This window comes from Mustela lutreola, chromosome 8 (genome assembly GCF_030435805.1).
Source record: "Mustela lutreola isolate mMusLut2 chromosome 8, mMusLut2.pri, whole genome shotgun sequence".
Taxonomy (NCBI): Eukaryota; Metazoa; Chordata; class Mammalia; order Carnivora; family Mustelidae; genus Mustela; species Mustela lutreola.
In genome coordinates this window covers 99,325,129-99,347,931 of record NC_081297.1, presented here as the reverse complement: position 1 = coordinate 99,347,931, position 22,803 = coordinate 99,325,129, and the positions used below count along the sequence as shown (strand labels likewise).

The 22,803-nt window shown below is 37.8% G+C and overlaps 1 protein-coding gene and 1 pseudogene across 1 annotated transcript in view; both read right to left on the bottom strand.

Moving 5' to 3' along the window:
* The window catches only part of XPOT (exportin for tRNA), a 49,810-nt gene that overhangs the window by 11,372 nt on the left and 15,635 nt on the right, over nt 1-22,803 (bottom strand). The window contains exons 7-22 of the mRNA XM_059186225.1: nt 20,264-20,448; nt 19,996-20,164; nt 18,373-18,609; nt 16,567-16,605; nt 16,373-16,435; nt 15,042-15,166; nt 14,210-14,354; nt 13,933-14,052; nt 13,473-13,567; nt 12,825-12,894; nt 10,624-10,862; nt 8,785-9,070; nt 7,468-7,657; nt 2,507-2,623; nt 2,208-2,323; nt 1,488-1,535 (exon numbers count right to left, since the gene is read on the bottom strand). Coding sequence (XP_059042208.1) covers nt 1,488-1,535; nt 2,208-2,323; nt 2,507-2,623; nt 7,468-7,657; nt 8,785-9,070; nt 10,624-10,862; nt 12,825-12,894; nt 13,473-13,567; nt 13,933-14,052; nt 14,210-14,354; nt 15,042-15,166; nt 16,373-16,435; nt 16,567-16,605; nt 18,373-18,609; nt 19,996-20,164; nt 20,264-20,448 — 2,244 coding nt within the window. The remainder of the gene's footprint in view (nt 1-1,487; nt 1,536-2,207; nt 2,324-2,506; nt 2,624-7,467; nt 7,658-8,784; nt 9,071-10,623; nt 10,863-12,824; nt 12,895-13,472; nt 13,568-13,932; nt 14,053-14,209; nt 14,355-15,041; nt 15,167-16,372; nt 16,436-16,566; nt 16,606-18,372; nt 18,610-19,995; nt 20,165-20,263; nt 20,449-22,803) is intronic.
* LOC131839955 (U4 spliceosomal RNA) lies at nt 6,793-6,941 on the bottom strand (annotated as a pseudogene).

Sequence of the window (22,803 nt, the reverse complement as noted above, 5' to 3'; positions counted from 1 at the left end):
TACTTTTTAGCTATGACTTTTACCTCCCTATTTTAGCTAAACAGGTAATTCTATTATTTTCTATCAAATCTACAAGGCAACGTCTACACTGTCTTCATATACCTCCTTAACTTTGCTCAGAATGACAGCTCCTCCTCCTGTCAGTCCAATGAATCTCCTCCTCCTGTCAGTCCAATGAATCCTAAAGCCTATCAAAAAATGAAACCAAGGGACGCCTGGGTGGCTCAGCTGGTTAAGCCGCTGCCTTCGGTCCAGGTCATGATCCCAGGGTCCTAGGATCGAGTCCCACATCAGGCTCCTTGCTCAGCAGGGAGCCTGGTTCTCTCTCTGCCTCTGCCTGCTTGTGTGCTCTCTCTCTCTGACAAATAAATAAAATCTTTAAAAAAAAAAACCCCAACAACGAACAAGACTACTTCTATCCTATGGCTTTCTCATACTGCCATCAGAGCCAAATTACTTGCTCATCTTTAGTCTCACAATATTACATTTAATATAGATGTATTAATTTATTTCTATTCAGGTACTTAACCCACTGAGTTATTTACACATTGTGTCCCCTGATTCTAAGTCCTAAAAATATTGGGGGACTTTTAAACTTAATTCATCTTTATATAGCTCCCCTGTTACACCTGCCCTGCATCCAATCCCCACATATTCTTCACCCTAGCATACAGCAGGCCTAGAGAAATTACTGCAGAAATGAAAACCCTCCAAATCTTTATCAGAATCAAAACCTCAAGTTCAAATGAGGGAGTGGACTGCGTGGAGACTGATGAATACTTTTTTGAGTGGTTGGAGGAAGCTGCTCTGTGGGAGTGCCAGTCCTTTGTTGGCATCCTGGCTTTGAGAAGGTTGGAGACAAGAACTATTGTTTTTAAAATAAGTATCTGATTTTTATTTTTAAAATTTTATTATTTTTTTAAGTAGCCTCCATGCCCAACAGGAGACTCAAACTCACAATCCTGAAATCAGGAGCTGCATGCTCCACTAAGGGAGCCAGCCGGGCACCTCAGTACCTGATTTTTAAATGTTCACAATCTATTCACGTTACTAAAATATGTTGTACCAGGTAAACAAGTCTCCAATTGGATTTAGCCAGAATCACTTAAAATTTTACAAACAATTAGACTGACAAGAAGAACAAAACATTCTGAAGTAGTGAAGAACTCTAACCATTTATAGTACTTAAGAATTTGGAGAAATCTGGCTGTGAAAAGCCAACTAAGTCATGAAACGTGGATCTTTTTATAATTTTTTCACATTATTTGTCAAACCAAAACAAACATATATTTTAAACTTCTTGTTATCTAAAACATAAAGGACAGTAACAGATACCGTTACTTTCATTCAACCTCTTCCTCACCTTCAAAAAAGAACTAAATCAACTTTTACAAAAGATACAGTAACAAGACAAGTCAAACACAATTAAAACCATAACAAATCTCCATGTATGATGAAAACAAAGGGGCACACAATGCAAGGCTTACCCGTTTGAGATGAATTGTTTTCAATGTCACCGCACACTCAGATAAAGCCTATGAAAAACAAGTGTGAGTATTTTAATACACTTCATTTTCGGTTACTTGTTTCTTTATTGCCCTGGCCACTGCTCATTAACAATTACTCCCAAACAAGGGACAGAGGAAGGAAAGTGACAGGCATATGGAATAAGTGGGTTGGATAGAAAAAGGAATAAAATTGAAAAATGCTATCTTAATGCACAGCGTATCAAATTATAAAATCTAGGTTTTACTAGGTTTTGGGGAAATGAAGAATGGATTCTGCCTGACATCAGTATTCTGAAAATGAGATCTAGGGAAACTACTTTCCAAGCAAAAGAAAGTTACTCTTAATGGTTAGGAAAACATTGTGCACAAGGTTCAGAATGAAAGTAGTAGAAAACTAATAACTCAATCAAGTTTTAGTAAGTGCTTACATCATGTACACTTTCAAGATTCTAGAAAAAGAGGAGATGGAGGCTGTTAAAGTTGAAGGAGCTGGATTTTACATATGAAACTTAAGTATCAGGATTCAGTAAGAATATACAAAAGGTTGAGAAAATATCAATCTTTTAAAAATGAATCCTAATTTGAAATTAATTAAAAATAATGGCAATGAGACTAATATAGTCAGCCTGGCATTAAAGAAATTGTGAGTTAGAATACACAAGATGTACACAAGGTAAACAAAGATTCCTAGGTGCTTACCAACACTGTTTGTGCATCTGCCAGGTCAAAGGTTTGTTTTAAAGGTGCTAGGAAACATGCGGGGACAATGTGCTTATAAACAAAATCAGCAAATCCCACTGGTCCATCTTTACCTCCTGTCAAGAGAATTCAAATTTTCATCTTGTATAAAAAGAAAGTCAATTAGTTATCACTGGGCACAGTTAACTCCCAGCTCCTGTCTATGTTAGAGCCAGGGTTCCATTTCATCTCTAAGGGTCTTAAGAAACAGGTTGTGGAATGAAGTTTTTTGTTTTTTTTATTTTTTAAAATTCTCTTACCCCAGAGTTCTACCAACTTGGAGAGGATGATAAAACAGGTTTTCTGTGCAATTGGATCTGGATATTCAACTGCTCCTTGGATAACAGTCACCAGCACTCGTTCTACATTCTCTGCACCTGAAGAGAAATAAAAATTTGAGTTTAATCTTAAAATTTATTTGAGAGAGAAAGAGAGCACGAGTGAGGTTAGAGGAAGAATCTTCCAGTAGACTCCCCACTGAGCAGGGAACCTGACATGGGGATCCATCCCACAATCCTGACATCATGACCTGAGCTGAAACCAAGAGTCCGACATTTAATGGACTGACTGAGATACCCAGGCGCCCTAAGTTTAATTTTAAAAAGAACCTAGAAAGGCAACCTGAAGCACTCTGTTGTTTCTTTTCTTGTAAAAGATTTTATTTATTTATTTGAGAGAGAGAGAGAAATGGAGCAGGGGCAGAGCAGAGACAGAAGCAGACTCCCTTCTGAGCAGGGAGCCCAAAAGGGGGCTCAACCCCGGGACTCTAGGATCATAGAAGCTTAACTGACTGAGCCACCTGCACAGCCCTCATTGTTTCTTTTAATTTTTATTTTTGGGTAATTTAATTAGCTTTTATTTTTATTTTTAAAGTTTTAAATTTTTTAAATTTACATTTTAGGTGGTTAACACACAGTGCAATACTGGTTTCTGGAGTAGAATACAGTGATTCATCAACACACATACATACATACAACACTGAGTGCTCATAATACCTTCCTTAATACCCATCTCCCATGTAACCCATCCCCTACCCACCTCCCTCCATCAACCTTGTTTGTAATCTATAGTTGAGTCTCTTATAGCTTGTTTTGCTCTCTCCTTTCTTTTCCCCATTCCCGTATGTTCATATTTTCTTTCTTAAATTCCACCAGAGTAAGATCATACAGTATTTGTCTTTTTCTGACTTACTTCACTTGGCTTAACACACTCTAGTTCCCACCCATGTCGCTGCAAAGAGCAAGATTTCATTTTTTGATAGCTAATATTCCATTGTATTTATCTGCCACATCTTTATCCCTTCATCAGTCCATGGACATTTGGGTGCTTTCCATAGTTTGGCTACTGTTAATAATGATGCTATAAACATCCAGGTGCACGTATCCCTTCAAATCTGTATTTCTGTATCCTCTGGGTAAATACCTAGTAGTGCAACTGTTGGATCATAGGGTAGTTCTATTTTTAACTTGTTGAGGAACTTCCATACTCTTCTCCAGAATGGCTGCACGTTAACATTCCCACTAATACTGCAAGAGTGTTTCCTTTTCTCCACATCCTTGCCAACATCTATTATATCTTGGGTTAATTTTAGTCATCCTGACAGGTTTGAGATGGTATCTCATCTGGTTTTGATTTGCATTTCCCTGATGATGAGAGATGTTGGGCAGCTTTTCATGGGTCTCTAAGCCATCTTGATGTCATTTTTAGAACAGTGTCTCTTCATGTCTTTTGCCCACTTCTTAACTGGGTTATTTGTTCTGGGTATTGAGCTTGGTAACTTCTTTTTTTTTTTTTTTTTAAAAGATTTTATTTATTTATTTGACAGACAGAAATCACAAGCAGGCAGAGGTAGGCAGAGAGAGAGGAAGCAGGCTCTCTGCTGAGCAGAGAGCCCGATGTGGGGCTCGATCCCAGAACTCTGGGATCATGACCTGAGCTGAAGGCAGAGGCTTAACCCACTGAGCCACCCAGGTGCCCCTGAGCTTGGTAACTTCTTTATAGATTTTGAATACTATCCCTTTATCCAATAAAACATTTGCTAATATCTTCTACTCTGTCAGTTGTCTTTTGGTTTTGTTGACTATTTCCTTTTGCTGTGCAGAAGCTTTTTATCTTGATGAAGATCCTTTTGTTTCCTTGCCTGTGAGGATGTGTCTTGTAAGGAGTGGCTATGGCTGAGGTTAAAGAGGTTTCCGCCTTTGTTCTCCTCTAGGATTTTGATGGTTTCCCATCTCCTATTTGGGTCTTTTATCCATTTTGAATTTATTTGTGTGTATGATGTAGGAAAGTGGTCCAGTTTCCTTCTTCTGCATGTGGCTGTCTGGTTTTCCCAACACCGTTTGTTGGAGAGACTGTCCTTTTTCCATTGGATATTCTTTTCTGCTTTGCCAAAGATCAGCTGACCATACAGTTATGGGTTCATTTCTGGGGTTTCTATTCTGTTCCATTGATCTAGATGCCTGTTTTCATGCTAGCACTATACTATCTTGATGACTGCAGTTTTGTAATATAGCTTAAAATCTGGAATCCTGATACCTCCATCCAGGTTTTTCTTTTTCAGAATTGCTTTGGCTATTCAAGGTATTTTGTGGTTCCTTATAAATTTTAGGATTGTTTTTTCTTTTTTTTTTTTTTTTTTTTTTTTTTTTTTTTTTAAAGATTTTATTTATTTATTTGACAGAGAGAAATCACAAGTAGATGGAGAGGCAGGCAGAGAGAGAGAGAGGGAAGCAGGCTCCCTGCTGAGCAGAGAGCCCGACGTGGGACTCGATCCCAGGACCCTGAGATCATGACCTGAGCCGAAGGCAGCGGCTTAACCCACTGAGCCACCCAGGCGCCCCTAGGATTGTTTTTTCTAACTCTGTAGAAAATACTGGTGGTATTTTGATGGGGATTGCATTAAATGTGTAGACTGCTTTGAGCAATATAGACATTTTAACAGTGTTTGTCTTTCAATTCATGAGCATGGAATGCTTTTCCATTTCTTTGTGTCCTCTTCAATTTCTTTCATAAGTGTTTTATAGTTTTCAGAGTATAGATCTTTTACTTTAGTATAGATTTATTCCTACGTATCCTATGGTTTTTGAGGCAATTGCAAATGGGATTGACTCCTTGATTTCTTTTTCTGCTGCTTTGTATTGGCGTATAGAAATGCAACAGATTTCTACACATTGGTTTTATATCCTGCGACTTCGCTGAATTCCTGTATAAATTCCAGTGTTATTTGGTGGAGTCTTTTGGGTTTTCTACACAGAGTATCATGTTGTCTGCAAATAGTGTAAATTTGACTTCTTCCTTGCCAATTTGCATGCCTTTTATTTATTTATTTTTTTCGTCATATGATTGCTGAGGCTAAAACTTCCAGGACTATGCTAAATGTGGGGAGAGTGGATATCCCTGTCTTGTTCCTGACCATGGGGGAAAGGCTCTGTTTTTCACTACCAAGGATGATATTAGCTGTGGATCTTTCATATATGGCCTTATGATGTTGAGGTATGTTACCTTTATCCCTACTTTGTTGAAGGTTTTGTTTTGTTTTTAAAGATTTTATTTATTCAGGGCACCTGGGTGGCTCAGCTGTTAAGCGACTGACTTTGGCTTGGGTCATGATTCTGGAGTCCCAGGTCCCGCAATAGGCTCCCAGCTCCACATGGAATCTGCTTCTCCCTCTGACCTTCTCCCCCTCTCAGGCTGTCTCTCACTGTCTCTCAAAATAAAATAAATAAAAATTCTTAAAAAAAAAAAAAAAAAAAAAAAAGAGGGACGTCTGGGTGGCTCAGTTGGTTAAGCAGCTGCCTTTGGCTCAGGTCATGATCCCAGCATCCTGGGATTGAGTCCCACATCGGGCTCCTTGCTCGGCAGAGAGCCTGCTTCTCCCTCTGCCTCTGCTGCCACTCTGCCTGTGCTCTCTCTGACAATAAATAAAATCTTTAAAAAAAAAAAAAAAAAGATTTTATTTATTTATTTGAGAGCGTACAAGCAGGGGGAGAGACAGAGGGAGAAGCAGATTCCTGCTGAGCTGGGAACCTAACATGGGGCTTGATCCCAAGACCCGCAGATCATGACCCAAGCTAAAGGCAGATGCCCAACCATCTGAGCCAGCCAGGTGCCCCTTGCTGAGGATTTTTATCAGGAAAAGATGCTGTATTTTGTCAAATGCTTTCTCTGCATCTATTGACAGGATCATATAGTTCCTATCCTTTCTTTTATTAATATCATGTATCACACGGATTGACTTACAAATATTGAAACACCCCTGCAGCCTAGGAAGAAATCCTACTTAATCGTGGTGAATAATTCTTTAAATATACTATTGGATTCAATTTACTAGTATTTTATTGAGAACTTTTGCATCCAAGTTCATCAGGGATACTGGCTCTATAATTCTCCTTTTCAGTGGGGTCTTTGGTTTTGGAATCAAGGTAATGCTGGGTTTGTAAAAGTTCTCAATTCATATAGTGTAATAAGACAAAACCATTTACAGAAGATAAGATCCCTCAGTTTTTACTAATCTGTATCTTAAATTTTAAGCATAAAACACTGAAAAGTAACTAGTCCCTTGTTATATTGCCCTCTGGATTTCTTACATAGCAAAATTCTCTATGTTGCACAAAACAGTCCCATTTATTTTTCAATTAGCAACAATCGCACCTTGTATAAACCTCATTGGCTACAATACTGCCACTGCACAGAGCTAGTCCTATTTACTTTTAATTTCAAAATGGCAAACTGGCCAGTAAGATTCAACTGTCAGGTCAATGCTCACAAGCTGCCACCAAACTATTTTTACCACCAAGGAATCAATTAAAGAATACTGCCCTATGGGCACCTGGGTGGCTCAGTTGGTTAAAGCTTCTGCCTTCCGCTCAGGTCATGGTCTCAGGGTCCTGGGATCAAACCCTGCATTGGGCTCTCTGCTCAGCAGGGGACCTGCTTCCAACTCACTCTCTGCCTGCCTCACTGCCTACTTGTGATCTCTTTCAAATAAATAAATTAACTCTTAAAAAAAAAAAAAAATACTGCCCTAGGAAAAAGGGAACTGAATACAAAATATTTTTAAGGTCCTCTACACGAAATTGATTCCCACCTTGATAATAATGAACTGTCACCCCAGGGTCAAACACACAACCACTTTAAAGTTTGATTTTTACTTCAACTAGCTCTTGCTCATACTGATGTACAACAGCAACAAGGCTTCAAGCAGATAATCTCAGCGTCCCACCTTGATTTGCTATGACTTCGCTCATTCCACTGCCTGTGACTGTTTGCAGGAAAGCAAAGTAACTCCTTCGCAACATTTGCTTCTCTAAAGCAGCAGACTGGTCATTTTCTTCTGCTGGTCGGAGCAATACCTCAAAAATTGCATGAAGTAGAGGCATAAACATTTGCTGTAAAAATGGAGATACCTGTATCTGAAGATAAAAACAAAAATTAATATTCAGAAACGTGAAAAATATTAATATAAAACTTAGAAAAACACATTTTACAAAAAGCCTTTACAAAAAGCAGAGTTTCTATTTAGGATATGTATTTACATAATTCTGTTGGCAAATATCAGTACTAGGACAAAAATCTGTGTTAGGCATATACATTATTTAAATCTTCAAAACTGTTAGCTCAACTCATTTCCTACAGTTAAAGAATCAGGTTAAAATAATAAGGATTCAGAGGCGCCTGGGTGGCTCAGTCATTAAGCATCTGCCTTTGGCTCAGGTCCTGACCCTAGGGTCCTGGGATGGAGCACCTCATGAGGTTCCCTGCTTAGCAGGAAGCCTGCTTCTCCCTCTCCCCGCCTTGTGTTCGCTTTCTCGCTATCTCTATGTAAAATAAATAAAATCTAAAAAAAAAACAAAACAAAAAAAACCCCCCAAAACAAGGATTCAGATATATTTCACAACTGAATACTGCCACGAATTATCAAGAAATGAATTCTGTTGCTAAATTACATGCAGAATTTTTAAGACTGGGCTCTCAAGGCTTTATGTGCCTTGATGCAAATTGCTTAACTTCTGTGTCTCAGTTTCTTCATCTATAAAATACAATGGTTCTCTCAAGGGCTATTAGGAGGATCAAATGAATTAATATACCAAAAAAAAGGCTTAGAACGGACTTTGAACAGAAAGCACTACAAGTTAGCCAATTTTATTTGCCAGCTTATACTTGGTTTACATTTCCTTGTACAATAAAACTGACTTTAGCACAATGAATTAACTTCAAACTTCTGCTTGGGCACCCAAGGTGCAAGTTTTTATTTACCTCTAGACATTTTAGTACTCAATGGCATTTTCATTTGCTTTTCTAAAACAGCAGACTGTTTCTTCAGAACAGAGCAGATAAGGTTTATTTTTATTGAAACATCCATTAAGCATGGCCTATGTGTCAGGTAGTGTGTGAGTCACTGGAGATGACAACAATATTTATGGTCTATGCCCTCAAGTGACTTCTATTAAAAAACAAAACAAAACAAAATGTATCTAAAGATCAATATATCTAATTTGTAAGTCAGGAGATTCTCTGAGCTCTAAAAGGTCTGTGGTACCTTAAATTTGGCTGTAATCTGGTTGATAAGAGGAATGAACTCCTGGAGGTCTTTTGCTTCACAATCTTTGAGCATGTGTTCTGAGGCAGACGGGATGAACGGAAGAACTTCTTCCTCTAGGCAAATAATCATGCGATGAAGGAAAGTACGAACTCCACTTCTGAGAATATCCTTTTGCAGGGGACAACTGAGAGCTGGCAAGAATGTCTGTAAACAGTCCAGATAAACTTCGGAACAGCCACACTGTTTCACAGTCTGCTTGTTGCTGAAAGCTTTGCTGGTTCGGCTACACAAGCAAAATCAAGCAACTAGTATTAACTTTTTGCTTTAATAAAAGTTTTATGGAGTAATGAAAAATAATGCACAGCTAATTACACATTTGACAAAACTAAGAAGCCAATTATTTACATTCTATGTCACAACTGCTTCCATCTTTAACTAATATGGCTATTTGTACTATTATTGCTTCCAGTTGCCATTCCAGAAAGGGTTCAAATTAAATGAATGAGAGGTAATTGATATAAGCCTTCTAATGAGAACCCACCTAAATGTTTTACTAAAATCCTACTGATAAAGTACATAGAAAAAAAGAAAAAAAAAATCCACTGCTATGACTAGGCTGTCCTAGACAATCTACAAACTCCTGATTTAAATTTAGCAAACAATCTTTAGAATCAAGTTATTTATAAAACGTAACATTAGCTTTTGCACTGAAGTACTCTGTAGAACAATTTCTCTGTGCAGCTTCTAAATAGCAATCACTGCAACTTTCATACTGTTATTGTTTGCCAATAAAATATATGGGCCAAGAGAAAGAAGAGGTAGCTTGGGTAGTCTTCAAGACAAAATGAGAGAGCTAAAAAGAAGCCTCAACATTATCAGTACCGGGGCGCCTGGGTAGCTCAGTGGGTTAAAGCCTCTGCTTTCGGCTCAGGTCATGATCCCAGGGTCCTGGGATCAAGCCCTGCATCAGGCTCTCTGCTTGGCAGGGAGCCTGCTTCCCTTCTTCTCTGTCTCTCTGCCTACTTGTGATCTCTGTCTGTCAAATAAATAAATAAAACATCTTTAAAAAAAAAAATGACTATCAGTACCAGGACTGATCTAAGATGTCCCAGTATGTCACTGTTCTATAAATTTGTTAGCCAGGGACACCTGAGCGGCTCAGTCAGTTAAGCATCTGTCTGCCTTTGGCTCAGGTCATGATCCCAGGGTCCTGGGATTGAGCCCTACATCGGGGTCTTTGCTCAGCAGACAGCCTGCTTTTCCCTCTGCCTGCCGCTCCCCGCTGCTTGTGCTCTCTGACAAATATTCTTTTGGAAAAACAAAAACAAAAAACTCTTCGGCTAATCCCCTCAAACACATGAACAGTTTATTCTAAAGAAGTCAGAGGAGTGGGCACCTGGGTGGCTCAGTGGGTTAAGCTGCTGCCTTCGGCTCAGGTCATGATCTCAGGGTCCTGGGATCGAGTCCCGCATTGGGCTCTCTGCTCGGCAGGGAGCCTGCTTCCCTCTCTCTCTCTCTCTGCCTGCCTGTCTACTTGTGATCTCTTTCTGTCAAATAAATAAATAAAATCTTAAAAAAAAAAAAAAAAGAAGAAGTCAGAGGAGTTAACGCTTTAGACAGTTGTCAAACCAGAAATGCAGAATGTTATGTGATCTATTCCCTTCTTCAGCTAAATCTTCTAATTCACTGGGTTTAGAGAAGGAAGGTTTAGGTAATTCTCTCCACAATTCAGTCTTTGAAATATGGGTGCGTATGCCCAATTCTAACAGATCCATATAAATGGTTCTTTGTGTGTACAGACACCCAATTTACAATTTTAATTATAATCACACTCACCTGGCAAATCCAACAGCATGGTTCAGACAGTCTGCTAGTGATGCCTGTCTTTCTTCATCTTGTGCCAGCATCAATTTTTCTAACAGAATTTTAAACTTCTCCATCAATGGGGTCAACAGATTTCTCATTAAGGCTTGTTTCCGTTCAGCTGGATATTCACTATTAACAATCAGCACTCCAGCTGTCTCATAAATAAACAGTTGATCATCGCTGCTCAACAAAGACTGGTAACCATTCTCCTAGAAAGAAATTCAGTCCTATTGCTGTTTATCATTGTTCATTCAGTTCCTCTCATTTAAGCACATTAAGTCCCTCTATCAAAGCAGCTAAAGCATTTAAGTACCACTAGGACTATTACTGCTGTAGCAGTTGAGAAAACAAAGATAAAGGAGCTATATAAGGTAGTTAAAACATTTATACTTAAAACCCTATTAAGCAGACAACACCCAGTAAACACAATTTGAATGAAGTCTTTTTATATACTAAAAAGAGATTACAGGTATAGTACAAGCCCTTGTTTATATGATTGGTATAAAAAACATGAAAAACTTCTAATATTGATAAGATAATATGGCTAACAGGAATTTTTTTTAAAGTAGGCTCCATGCATATCATGGAGCCCAACACAGGGCTTGAACTCACAACCCTGTGATCAAGATCTGAGCTGACATCAAGAGTCAGATGCTTAAAGGACTGAGCCACCCAGGTGCCTGAGGACTTTCTGAATGCCTAAGTCTTACAAGTCAGTGTGAACTGCCATGGAAAATAGGTATTAATCAAATGAAGTACTTTAATATATAGGGTTCTATGATATGCAAAGATAATTTAACCATATAATTCATTAGTAATCTTTCATTCAGTCTAATTATGTAATCACTATATCCTAAATACTGATATTTACTTAAAAGAATAAAAGTTTCTTTCTTTCTTTTTTTTTTTTTTTAAGATTTTACTTATTTGACAGAAAGAGACACAGCGAGAGAGGGAACAAAAGCAGGGGGAGTGGGAGAGGGAGAAGCCGGCTTCCAGCCGAGCAGGGAGCCCAATGTGGGTGGGGCTTGAACCCAGGACCCCTGGGATCATGACCTGAGCTGAAGGCAGACGCTGAATGACTGAGCCACACAAACACCCCAAATAAAAGTATTTTTATGTTTAACATTTCTCAAGTGGTTGCTCCAATAGAAACTTTTATCAAAATGAAAAAAAAAGTCAATGTCAGTATACAAAAACATGTAGAAGTCAAAACATAGTTACAAAGTAGCTCAACTTAAATATTTCTTGTGAAATGAAAACCAAAATATCGATCAGCTTTTAAATTTTACCCAAAGCCTTAAGCTACCCCCCAAAACTCAATAGAATGCATTCACTTAGCATGCTAATCACTAAGCCTGGCAGTCACTTAGAACGGCTAAGATGATCTTATACTAAGTAGGAAATAATTTAGAAATTGAATTTTTCCTTCTCCATAAAATACTTCAACATTTAACAGAGGGCAGACCTTATCTCACTCAGACAAATTTATCAGTCAGCTCCTTTCCATTTTTATTCTTTCTTTTTTAAAGATTTATTTATTTATTGGCAGGGGGAACAGAGGGAGAGGGAGAGAGAAACTCAAGCAAACTGTGCTGAGTGAAAAACCCAACTGGTGGTGGGGTGGGGCGGGGGGCTTTAATCCATAAACCTGAGATCATGACCCAAGCAAAAACTAAGTGTTGGGGGCACCTGGGTGGCTCAGTGGGTTAAGCCTCTGCCTTCAGTTCAGGTCATGATCTCAGGGTCCTGGGATCGAGCCTGCATTGGGCTCTCTGCTCAGCGTGGAGCCTGCTTCCCTCCCCTCTCTCTGCCTGCCTCGTTGCCTACCCGTGATCTCTATCAAATAAATAAATAAAATCTTAAAAAAGAAAAACCAAGAAACACCAAGTGTTGGATGCTTAACTGACTGTGCCACCCAGGCACCCCTCCATTTTTATTAATTCTATTACTATGCTTTGTTTGCTAATATCAACAGAATCTTGGTAAAGAGAACTAATTAATCCCTCAACTGTGATGAGGGAACTAAAAGAACTAACACAATCCCTCATCTTTGCCATCACCCCCCATTAAGAAAACTGTTTATAAGGCATTAGCATTAAAGGCTAAAGGCATGTGTGGCATCAATGATACTTAGGGAAAATCTGTAATTTGGAAAGATAGGTACTTACAGGTGGAGAAAGCTCTAGTAAATCTTGTATTCTATTCAGAATATCCTCAATGAAAGGATTCATTTGTTTACTGAATAAAGGCAAAAAAGGAAAATCACAATTACATAAACCAGTGTGCTCAAAATACCAAATTTCCTTTTAAAGAGGATGGAACTAAAAAAAAAAAATGTTCAATTCTAAGCTAGTCAGATGTTATCATTAAAACAAGTTAGGATTTTTAAGAATTATAACCTTATAAGTCTAAGAATAAGTAGTTTTCATACCAAGAAAATGGTACTAGTAAAAAATACCACAAAACAGAAAGTTCAAAAAATTTATTTCTAAGAAATATGTTCTTTAGGACTTCAAATAAACCAGAGAGTAATCCACAGCAATAAAACTGTTAGTTAAATAAATAACTAATGTCATTAATGATGACAGGTGTTATCTATAAAAGTATGCAAACAAATCATTTCGCAGTGATGAACATGGCTAATGAAAAGTAAAAGAAGTCGTGACATTAGGATACCAAGAAAGTAAACCTGACTGAAAAAACAAAACAAAACAAAAAACCAAATCTATCACAGGCTTTTAGAAAATAACATATAGGTCTTATTTAACAATCTTAAAAACAAAAAGTAAACATAACAGCTGACGTTTAGTACTTACTTCAGAGATTTGACAAATCTGGAAAACAGGTAAGCAGTTCTGCTCCGTACTTTTGCACTAGAATGCCGCAGACCCCTATGATCTAAGAAAGCCATCTAAAGAAAGAGAGATACTTTTACTTAAAATTTTTATTGGTATTGTCACAATATATTTTTGTTCACATCAAATTTTACTTCTTAGCTCCTGGAAGACAGGAACCAGGTATATATAGCACATAATCCCTGAGGACACCAAGAAGCCCTTGAGGACTTGTTTTAGATGACTTATTAAGCCAGAAACTGTCCATTTTAAAGAAATAGAGGCTGGTTTCAGTATATTCAAGAAGTTTCTCAGAGCTTTTGGCTCTGGGAAAGGTTATAAAGATAGAATTCTATCTGCTCATTAACTGAAATAAATCGAAAAACAAAAAACAAAAAACAAAAAACAAAAACCCAGAAACGGAGAATAAATGTATACTTACTAATACACATGGAATGTGTTGAGGTTCAACTGTAAAAAACTTTTCATATCTAACAACAGTTTCGAAGAACTCCAATGTCACAGATGTATGCTGATAGGAACTAACTCCTGATGTTACCAACTGGGCAAGAAAAAGTTAAGAAATCTGTTCTTATTCAGTGTAACATCAAAATGCCCCAGTATTAACAGATGCTAAATTAAAGAACTCCCACTAGCTTATAGCGAAAACAGAAAACAGAAAATATTTATTCAAAATAAATTATCTGTAGTATACTTACAGTTCGCATCATATCCTGCAAAGCACTAGCTTTTGAAACATCACCTGAGAAGTGAGCACCATGAGACACTGGAAGAGCTTCTGCCAGCATATATAGCAATCTTATTGCTACTTCAACTTCCATAAAACGTGTCGTCTGCCAATTCCTACCATAAGAGAGTATATATGAGATCTGAGTATAAACATTTTCTATAACACTGACAAAAGCCTCTTTAATTAAGAGGTCATAGCAATTATTAATTTTAACAGGCAACAAAATTCACATCACAAAAGTAGAAATAACTGATGTGATCCATTTTTGTTTACATTGCAAAGAGCAATGTTTCCCCACAAGGAGGATGATAAATGGAGATAACAATGATATGGATGGAGCTAGACTGTATCATGCTAAGGGAAAAAAGCCAGTCAGAGAACAACAAATACACTATGATTTCACTCACATGTGGAATTTAAGAAACAAAACAGGTGAACAGAGAAAAAGGAGAGACAAACCGAAAACAGACCCTACGACAGAGAACAAACAGATGGTATCCACAGGAGAAGTGAGTGGAGCGATGAATCAAATACGTGATGGGGATTAAGAGTACACTTGTCATGATGAGCAATAAACAATGTACAGAATTGTTGAATCACTACAATGCACACGTAAAACTAATATAACACTATGTTCACTATACTCGAATAAAGAAAAGATGAAGACAAATGCATTGGTTCAGAGATACAGAAAGACCTTAGTAAGTAACAAAGATTATTTATGTGACTCACTTATTGTAGACCACATCACAGAGAAAAGGAAGGAGGTAGAATAGTTACAAAAACAGTAACAAACTTACTGCAGCGTAGAACTAAAAACTCTGCGCACAGAAGCCAGCAGTAACTCTGGTGAAACTTGAGCAAGCCTGTCCAACAGTAACTTCAGTTGTTTTCTATACTCTACAAACATGGCTTCATCTTCACCCTAAGATATATTTAAAAATTCTTATTTTAAAACTTAAAAGACCCTAAAATTCATGTAAGTCATTAGTTCTCATATAGTTTTCTGCATTTCTAAATGTAATATGTATTTTCATTTTTTCATTAACATTTATTTACATAGGAAAACTTACTATGGTCAGTAGCCTTTCCTCTCCTGCCCACAAGGAAGTATTTATGAACATAGCCCTAGATCTCAAAAGCCTAGAGCCAGGAACAGTATAGATAGGCGAATGGGTTCACACTGGGCACACATAGAGCCAGAATGGGTTCACACTGGGCTTTATGATAACTTCACCACCTTATTCATACTCCTTGTATCTTGTAATACTCTATGAATGAGGATATATATATATATATAAACAAATCTGGTTCTTTGCAAGTGCATAATGCTTTGGTTATCATCACCATTTTCTTTTATAGTCCAAGATTTTTGAAAGCCTCAGGTGGGGAATTAAACACTTAGCATGTTGCAAAACAGTGTAAGTGATGCTTGAGTTGATAGAAAGCACCTGATGATGATCCTTGTGCTTGAGGCTAAATGCCTCACTGGCAACCCTGGATGAGACTTATATAAATACAACAAGTCCAGAAAGCTGAGTGACTCATTTGCACTTTCCCACAGACTCTTAACAATCTGACGTCCACTGACCAGGCCCCAACTGATCACTCTCATAATTCAAAGTAAAATGTGATAAGCAATGATACTGTCAATACTTTACAAAGTTCAATGCTACAAAGTGTTTTAAAAAGGGACACAATAGGGACGCCTGGGTGGCTCAGTTGGTTAAGCAGCTGCCTTCGGCTCAGGTCATGATCCCAGCGTCCTGGGATCGAGTCCCACATCGGGCTCCTTGCTCCACGGGGAGCCTGCTTCTCCCTCTGACTCTGCCTTCCACTCTGTCTGCCTGTGCTCGCTTTCGCTCGCGCTCTATCTCTGACAAATAAATAAATAAAATCTTAAAAAAAAAACAAAAAAAAAGGGACACAATACCAAAAAGGTTATTTTTTGAAGGTATTATGAAGGCTTATGAAGCTTCTATTAATTCCACCTAAGGTTGAGGTCAATAATAAACATGTGATTATTAAAATACTTCTTACTTTAAAGCACTCTAAAATAATCAAAACTTAAAATGTTAACTTAAGTAAATAATGACTTAAAAATGATTTCTCCCCAATGTAAAATCCTTACCTCATTTTCAAAGTTATATTCTTCATCATAAGTCAGTTTTTTCATAACGGCCAACATGATTGCCTAAAATTAAGAATAAAATGTCTTTTGTCAGTTTCCTTTTATCAGATATATTTTGAAATTAAGCTGCATTTCAAGACAGACTGCAGATACAGATTCTGGTATCAGTTTATAAGCAAAAAGAAATCAATTACCTCTACGTTAGCTTTTTGCTGATCCGAGAGCACTGGAAGCTGTTAAAAAGTAAGCAATAAGTTTATAAGGTTTCCTAAAGTCATACTTGCTTATCAAAATATTTTAAAGATTTTATTTATTTGAGAGGGAGCACAAGCAGGGTGGGGAGTGGGAGATGGGAGAGTGAGATGCATACTCCCTGCTGAGCAGGGCTCAATCCCAAGACCCAAGGATCATGACCTGAGCCCAAGGCAGACTCTTAACTACGTGATCCACCCAAGCACTCCTCAAAATATTTTTCTAATCAATCAAGATATTTTAAAACATGCACACTTCTTTGGAGGCAGGTTTGACAATACCTTTCTATATTTCAAATGCACCTAACATAAGATCTAGCAATTCTATTTCTACTAAATAACTTGACATTAGATGAATTTTAACTTTAAGCATATTTATAATATATTTACCGAAGAAATTTATAGGACAGTAAAGTATGGTCTTCTCTTGTTTTCAAGCAAGGCAAAAAAAAAGCTAGAGGTCCATTAAGAGACACACAGTGAGATTACCAGGAGTCATTTTAACTATTTTCATATCTTCATGTCTTCCCATTACCTAAAATTCCTTAAGGTATGTAGGCAGATGTGTGTTTCATTTATAACAATAATACGGAAGGTAGTATTTTAAGCTTAACTTCATTTAGTTAATCAAATGTAAGTAAAATAGGAATGGTTTTCTCATCTAATGACATAATGGGAAATTACTAATTTTTAAAAGGCTATGAGCCATAATAATAAGGAGACTATTACCATCTACATTTTAAGTTCTTAGTGAAAGCAATTCTCCAAGAGAAAATTTTTAATTGAAAAAAGCTGCTTGGGGGCGCCTGGGTGGCTCAGTGGGTTAAAGCCTCTGCTTTCGGCTCAGGTCATCATCCCAGGGTCCTGGGATCGAGCCCCACATCGGGCTCTCTGCTTAGCAGGGAGCCTGCTTCCTCCTCTCTCTCTGTCTGCCTCTCTGCCTACTTGTGATCTCTGTCTGTCAAATAAATAAATAAATCTTTAATTAAAAAAAAAAAAAGAAAAAAAGAAAAAAGCTGCTTGTAAGAAATGCTCTATATGTAATTAAAATAATAAACAATGTTTAACAAGATTTCTACTATATTTAAAACAAAAACAGGGGTGCGTGGTTGGCTTAGTCGGTTAAGTGTCTGACTCTTTTTTTTTTTTTAAAGATTTTATTTTTTTTATTTGACAGACAGATACCACAAGTAGGCAGAGAGGCAGGCAGAGAGGGGAGGAAACAGGCTCCCTGCTGAGCAGAGAGCCCAGTGTGGGGCTCGATCCCAGGACTCTGAGATCATGACCTGAGCCGAAGGCAGAGGCTTTAACCCACTGAGCCACCCAGGCGCCCCAAGTGTCTGACTCTTGATGTCAGCTCAAGTCTTGATCTCTGGTTCATGAGTTTAAGGCCTGCCCTGGGCTCCATTCTAGGTGTGAAGCCTACTTAATAAAAAAAGAAAAAAAAAAGGAAAAAAAAAATAACAAAAACATATTCAAAATGAAAAAATAACCTAAACCTGTAGCTTTTAATTAGTTACCAATTTTTAATTGGTTAAAGCCTAGTGAATTTTATAACCTGGCTATTCTCATTTCTGGCTAAGAAGTTGAGTTGGGGGAGAGACGGAAGTACATTACTATTTAACAGTAAATATCATTAGCTAGTAGAATTATGGATATTTTATTCTTCTCATTTTTCCTGTATTTTCCAATTCTCTATGGCTTGCTTATATTATCTACTGGGCAAAAAAGAGTAAAACAAGGACTCACCTGTTTCAAAATATGAAGATAATCGTAACAGAATCCAATAATGTTAGAAGAGATGTCATCATCCTCATGAATTAGTAGCTGCAGCATCAGTGCCACTTTTGTTTCAATAGCTTGTAGTGCCTCTTGAGCATTCTTGATATCCCCATTCTTAATTAATTTAGTCCAACTAACTATCAATGACTGTCCCATACCATTTACCAGCTTAGAAAATCTGGCTAGAAAGTCAACATCTTCTTCCTATTAAGCAATCAAGAGAGACCTCAATTTAAAACCACCCACATAAGCAACAAACAAACAAAAAACACCCACATAAAAGGAAGAAGAAAAACTCTGAACTTTAGTATGAATCAAGTGCAAATTCTAAGATTCAATTTTAAGCTAACATTAGACATTTAACCATTCTACCACCTGGACTGAAAAATTTTTAGAATTTGAATTCTACTATTATTAACCACTTGTACTCTTTCAAGCAATTCTTTTTAATGGTTATAGACCTATAGATAGTGCCAAGTTTATAAAGCTTAAAAAAAAAGAGAACTGTGGTTTCAAAACCTTCCTTCTAAACTGTTCAAGTTAGGGGCACCTGGGTGGCTCAGTGGGTTAAAGCCTCTGCCTTCGACTCAGGTCATGATCCCAGAGTCCTGGGATCGAGCCACGCTGTGGGCTCTCTGCTCAGCAGGGAGCCTGCTTCCTCCTCTCTCTCTGCCTGCCTCTTTGCCTACTTGTAATCTCCATCTGTCAAATAAATAAATAAAATCTTAAAAACAAACAAACAAACAAACAAAAAACCCTGCTCAAGTTAGTAAACATGCTGTATAAGTTATGTCATATTACAGTATGTGTAACAATTTATAACAATTTGAGCCTTAACTATGCTGCAAAGTGACAGAACTGCTCTTATAACTACCTGCCTAAGGTCATACCAGTGTGTCAGAACTCAAACTTCAGATTGTTATCATTAATTATCCTTCTGATATTCTCATATAGAAAGAGATGTTACCTTCATCATCTTAGGTCTTTTACCACAGACTAAATAAGACAATTATTAACAATGTAAGAAAATGTTACTATTCTTCTGTCAGCAAGAACAACACTAAAGCTGACATAACAACAAAACAGATTTCTTACTAATTTTTTTATCATTGTCACAGTAAAATAGAAATCTTCAAATTCTGTTTCTAAATTACTTACCACACCCAGAGCCTTCATTCTGTTGGGCCTAAATTCCAACGGCTCAAATGAGTAACAATTCAAAAGTATAGTAAAAATGTAATATTTATAACTAAGTCTAGTTTTGGTCAAAATATATTGGCATATATATAGTATAGTTCTTTGCTACGTAAAGTATAGACCAGTAGTATCAGAATCAACTTGAAGTTTGAAAAAAAACCACAATTGCAGGTAACATCCCAGATTTCAAGTTTAATAACTGGTGTAAGGCCCCCCCCATCATGGGGGCCAATGCTACAGATAACATTATGGCTTTCTGGATACAATGTTTCCTTATAGTCACCAAGAATTTATAACACTTAAAAAAAAAAAAGGAAAGAAAACATGTTTAAATTAGTACCTTTCCTACTTTGTTGTAGCAATTCTCAAAACTTCATACATAAATTTACTGACCTGGTCAATGCTGAAAAATCCAGCAGACTGTAATACTTGACACAAAGATTCTACTAGTTTCATTTTATCAACAGGATCCATTCCTTTATTTACAATTTCAAATAAACAGTCACATGCTTCTTCCCGTAGAACTTCTATTGACATATGACCTAGCAGCATATTTATAAACCTGGAAATAGAAGGAAAAAATTGTTAACAGTGTTTTCAAATTCATGAGTTTTACATACTGTATTCTGTAGGTCTATCTTTAAAGTACAGGAATACTTACCTATCATTGGCTATAAGGGATAAGTCTATCCAAGAGACATAAGCCCCAACTACTTCAAGGCACTGACATGTCACTTCTGAATTAGTATACTGATAATTTTGTAAAATTTGGTACCATGATTCCACCAAGTTTGGAATGCACTGTTCCCTCATGGTATCTTTTATTACAGTATTCCTACGAGCCTCCTAAAAAAACAAAACAAAACACCTTATGTGCACAGTAGATTATCACACAAACTAATTTTTGACATCTGAATACTTGTGCATAGTAGTATCTCACAATTAAACTTCTAGACTTGTTAACACATTCCCTGCCACTATTTTCTACTTATCAACTCTAAAATCATATCCTGTGATTCTTTTAATTTCCTTTTTCCGTTGTATTCCTTAGAGCCAGATTTAAGTCCTTATTAAACACACTACGAATAAGCATTACTTAGAAATCTAAAGCATATGATAAAAGGAACTTCTCAATACTATGCAAACATGATATTTAAACTACTTAAGAGAATGGAAAATTTTTTTTTTTTAAAGATTTTATTTACTTATTTGACAGAGAGAGATCACAAGTAGGCAGAGAGGCAGGCAGAGAGGGGGGGGGAAGCAGGCTCCCCACTGAGCAGAGAGCCCGATGTGGGGCTCGATCCCAGGACCCTTAGATCATGGCCCAAGCCGAAGGCAGAGGCTCTAACCCACTGAGCCACCCAGGCGCCCCTGGAAATTTGTTTTTAATTAAAAGAATTTTTTTTAGTATAGTTGACATAAGATGGTACGTTAGTTTCAATTGTACAACACAGTGACTCAATATCTCCATAAATTCTGCAAGAATGGCAATAATTATTTTATTTTTATTTTTAAATATTTTTATTTGACAAAGTGAGAGAGAGAAGTAGGCAGAGCAGCAGCCAGAGCGAGAGGGAGAAGCAGGCTTCCCGCTGAGCAGAGAGCCTGATGTGGGGCTCGATTCCAGGACCTCAGGATCAAGACCCGAGCTGAAGGCAAAGTCTTAACCCACTGAGCCACCCAGGCACCCCTCTTTTTTTTATTTTTAAAAAAGATTTTAAGTAATCGCTATAACCAACAAGGGTCTCAAACTCACAACTCTGAGATCAAGAGTCACATATTCCACCAACTGAGCCAGCTAGGTGCCCCAAGAATGGCAGTAATTTTTTTCTTTTTGAGAAAAGGATAGAGAGTGATGGGTGAGGGCGAGAGGGAAAAGTGAGAGAGAGAGAAAGAAAATCTTTTTTTTTAAATAAAAAGATTTTATTTGATCTGTTCCATTTCTGACCTGGGCCGGTTCACCCCTCCTTAGGCAACCTGGTGGTCCCCCACTCCGTGGATGTCACCATACTGATGCTGAACTTAGTGTGGACACCCAATTGGCATAGTGCACTACAGCCCAGAAATCCTGGGCTCAAGCGATCCTCCTGTCTCAGCCTCTCGAGTAGCTGGGACTATAGGTGCATGCCACCGTGCACAGCAGGTTTTGAGAGAGAGAAGAGAGAGCACATGCAAGCAGGGGAAGAGCAAAGGGAGAAACAGATATCCCCCTGAACAGGGAGCCTGAGACAGGGGCTTGATCCCAGGACTCTAGGATCATGACCTGAGTTAGGCGGATGCCTAACCGAATAGGCCACCTAAGCACTCTGAGGCTCTTAAGCAGGCTCCACATCCAGAATGAAGTCCAACCCAGGGCTCGATCTCATGACCCTGAGATGATGACCTGACCCAAAATCAAGAGTTTGATGCTGAACCACCCAGGCACCCCAGGAATGACAATAATTTAAATGTATGATAATAACCTTTAACATAGGGGTGCCTGGGTGGCTCAGTGGGTTAAAGCCTCTGCCTTCAACTCAGGGCATGATCCCAGAGTCCTGGGATCAAGCCCCGCATTGGGCTCTCTGCTCAGCGGGGACCCTGCTTTCTCCTCTCTCTCTGCCTGCCTCTCTGCCCACTTGTCATCTCTGTCAAATAAATAAAATCTTAAAAAAAAAAAAAAAGTTATATGACATATAATAACCTTAAATTATTATATACATTTGAATCAAGCAATTTCCTTTTTTTTCTTTCTGATCTTTTCTTTTCTCTTTTTTTGAATCAAGCAACTTCTACTGTGTTAACATTAAAGAAAAAGTTATATGGGATAATAAATAGAGAAAGACTATGGTGATGGGCTTTATTACTAAGAATACAGAAGAAACTAGCAGATTCATTAGCAATGATTCCTCCTCACTGAGTAACTATACAGCAGTAGTAAATACAGACTACATTTCTCTAGAAATTCATAAACAGACCCAATTTGTGTATTTTATTGGAGAAAGTGCTTGCATAGTTAAGAAAATCTAAAGTAAGGGTGCCTGGGTGGCTCAGTGGGTTGAGCCGCTGCCTTCGGCTCAGGTCGTGATCTCAGGGTCCTGGGATCAAGTCCCGCATCGGGCTCTCTGCTCAGCAGGGAGCCTGCCTCCTCCTCTCTCTCTCTGCCTGCCTCTCAGCCTACTTGTGATCTCTCTCTGTCAAAATAATAAATCTTTAAAA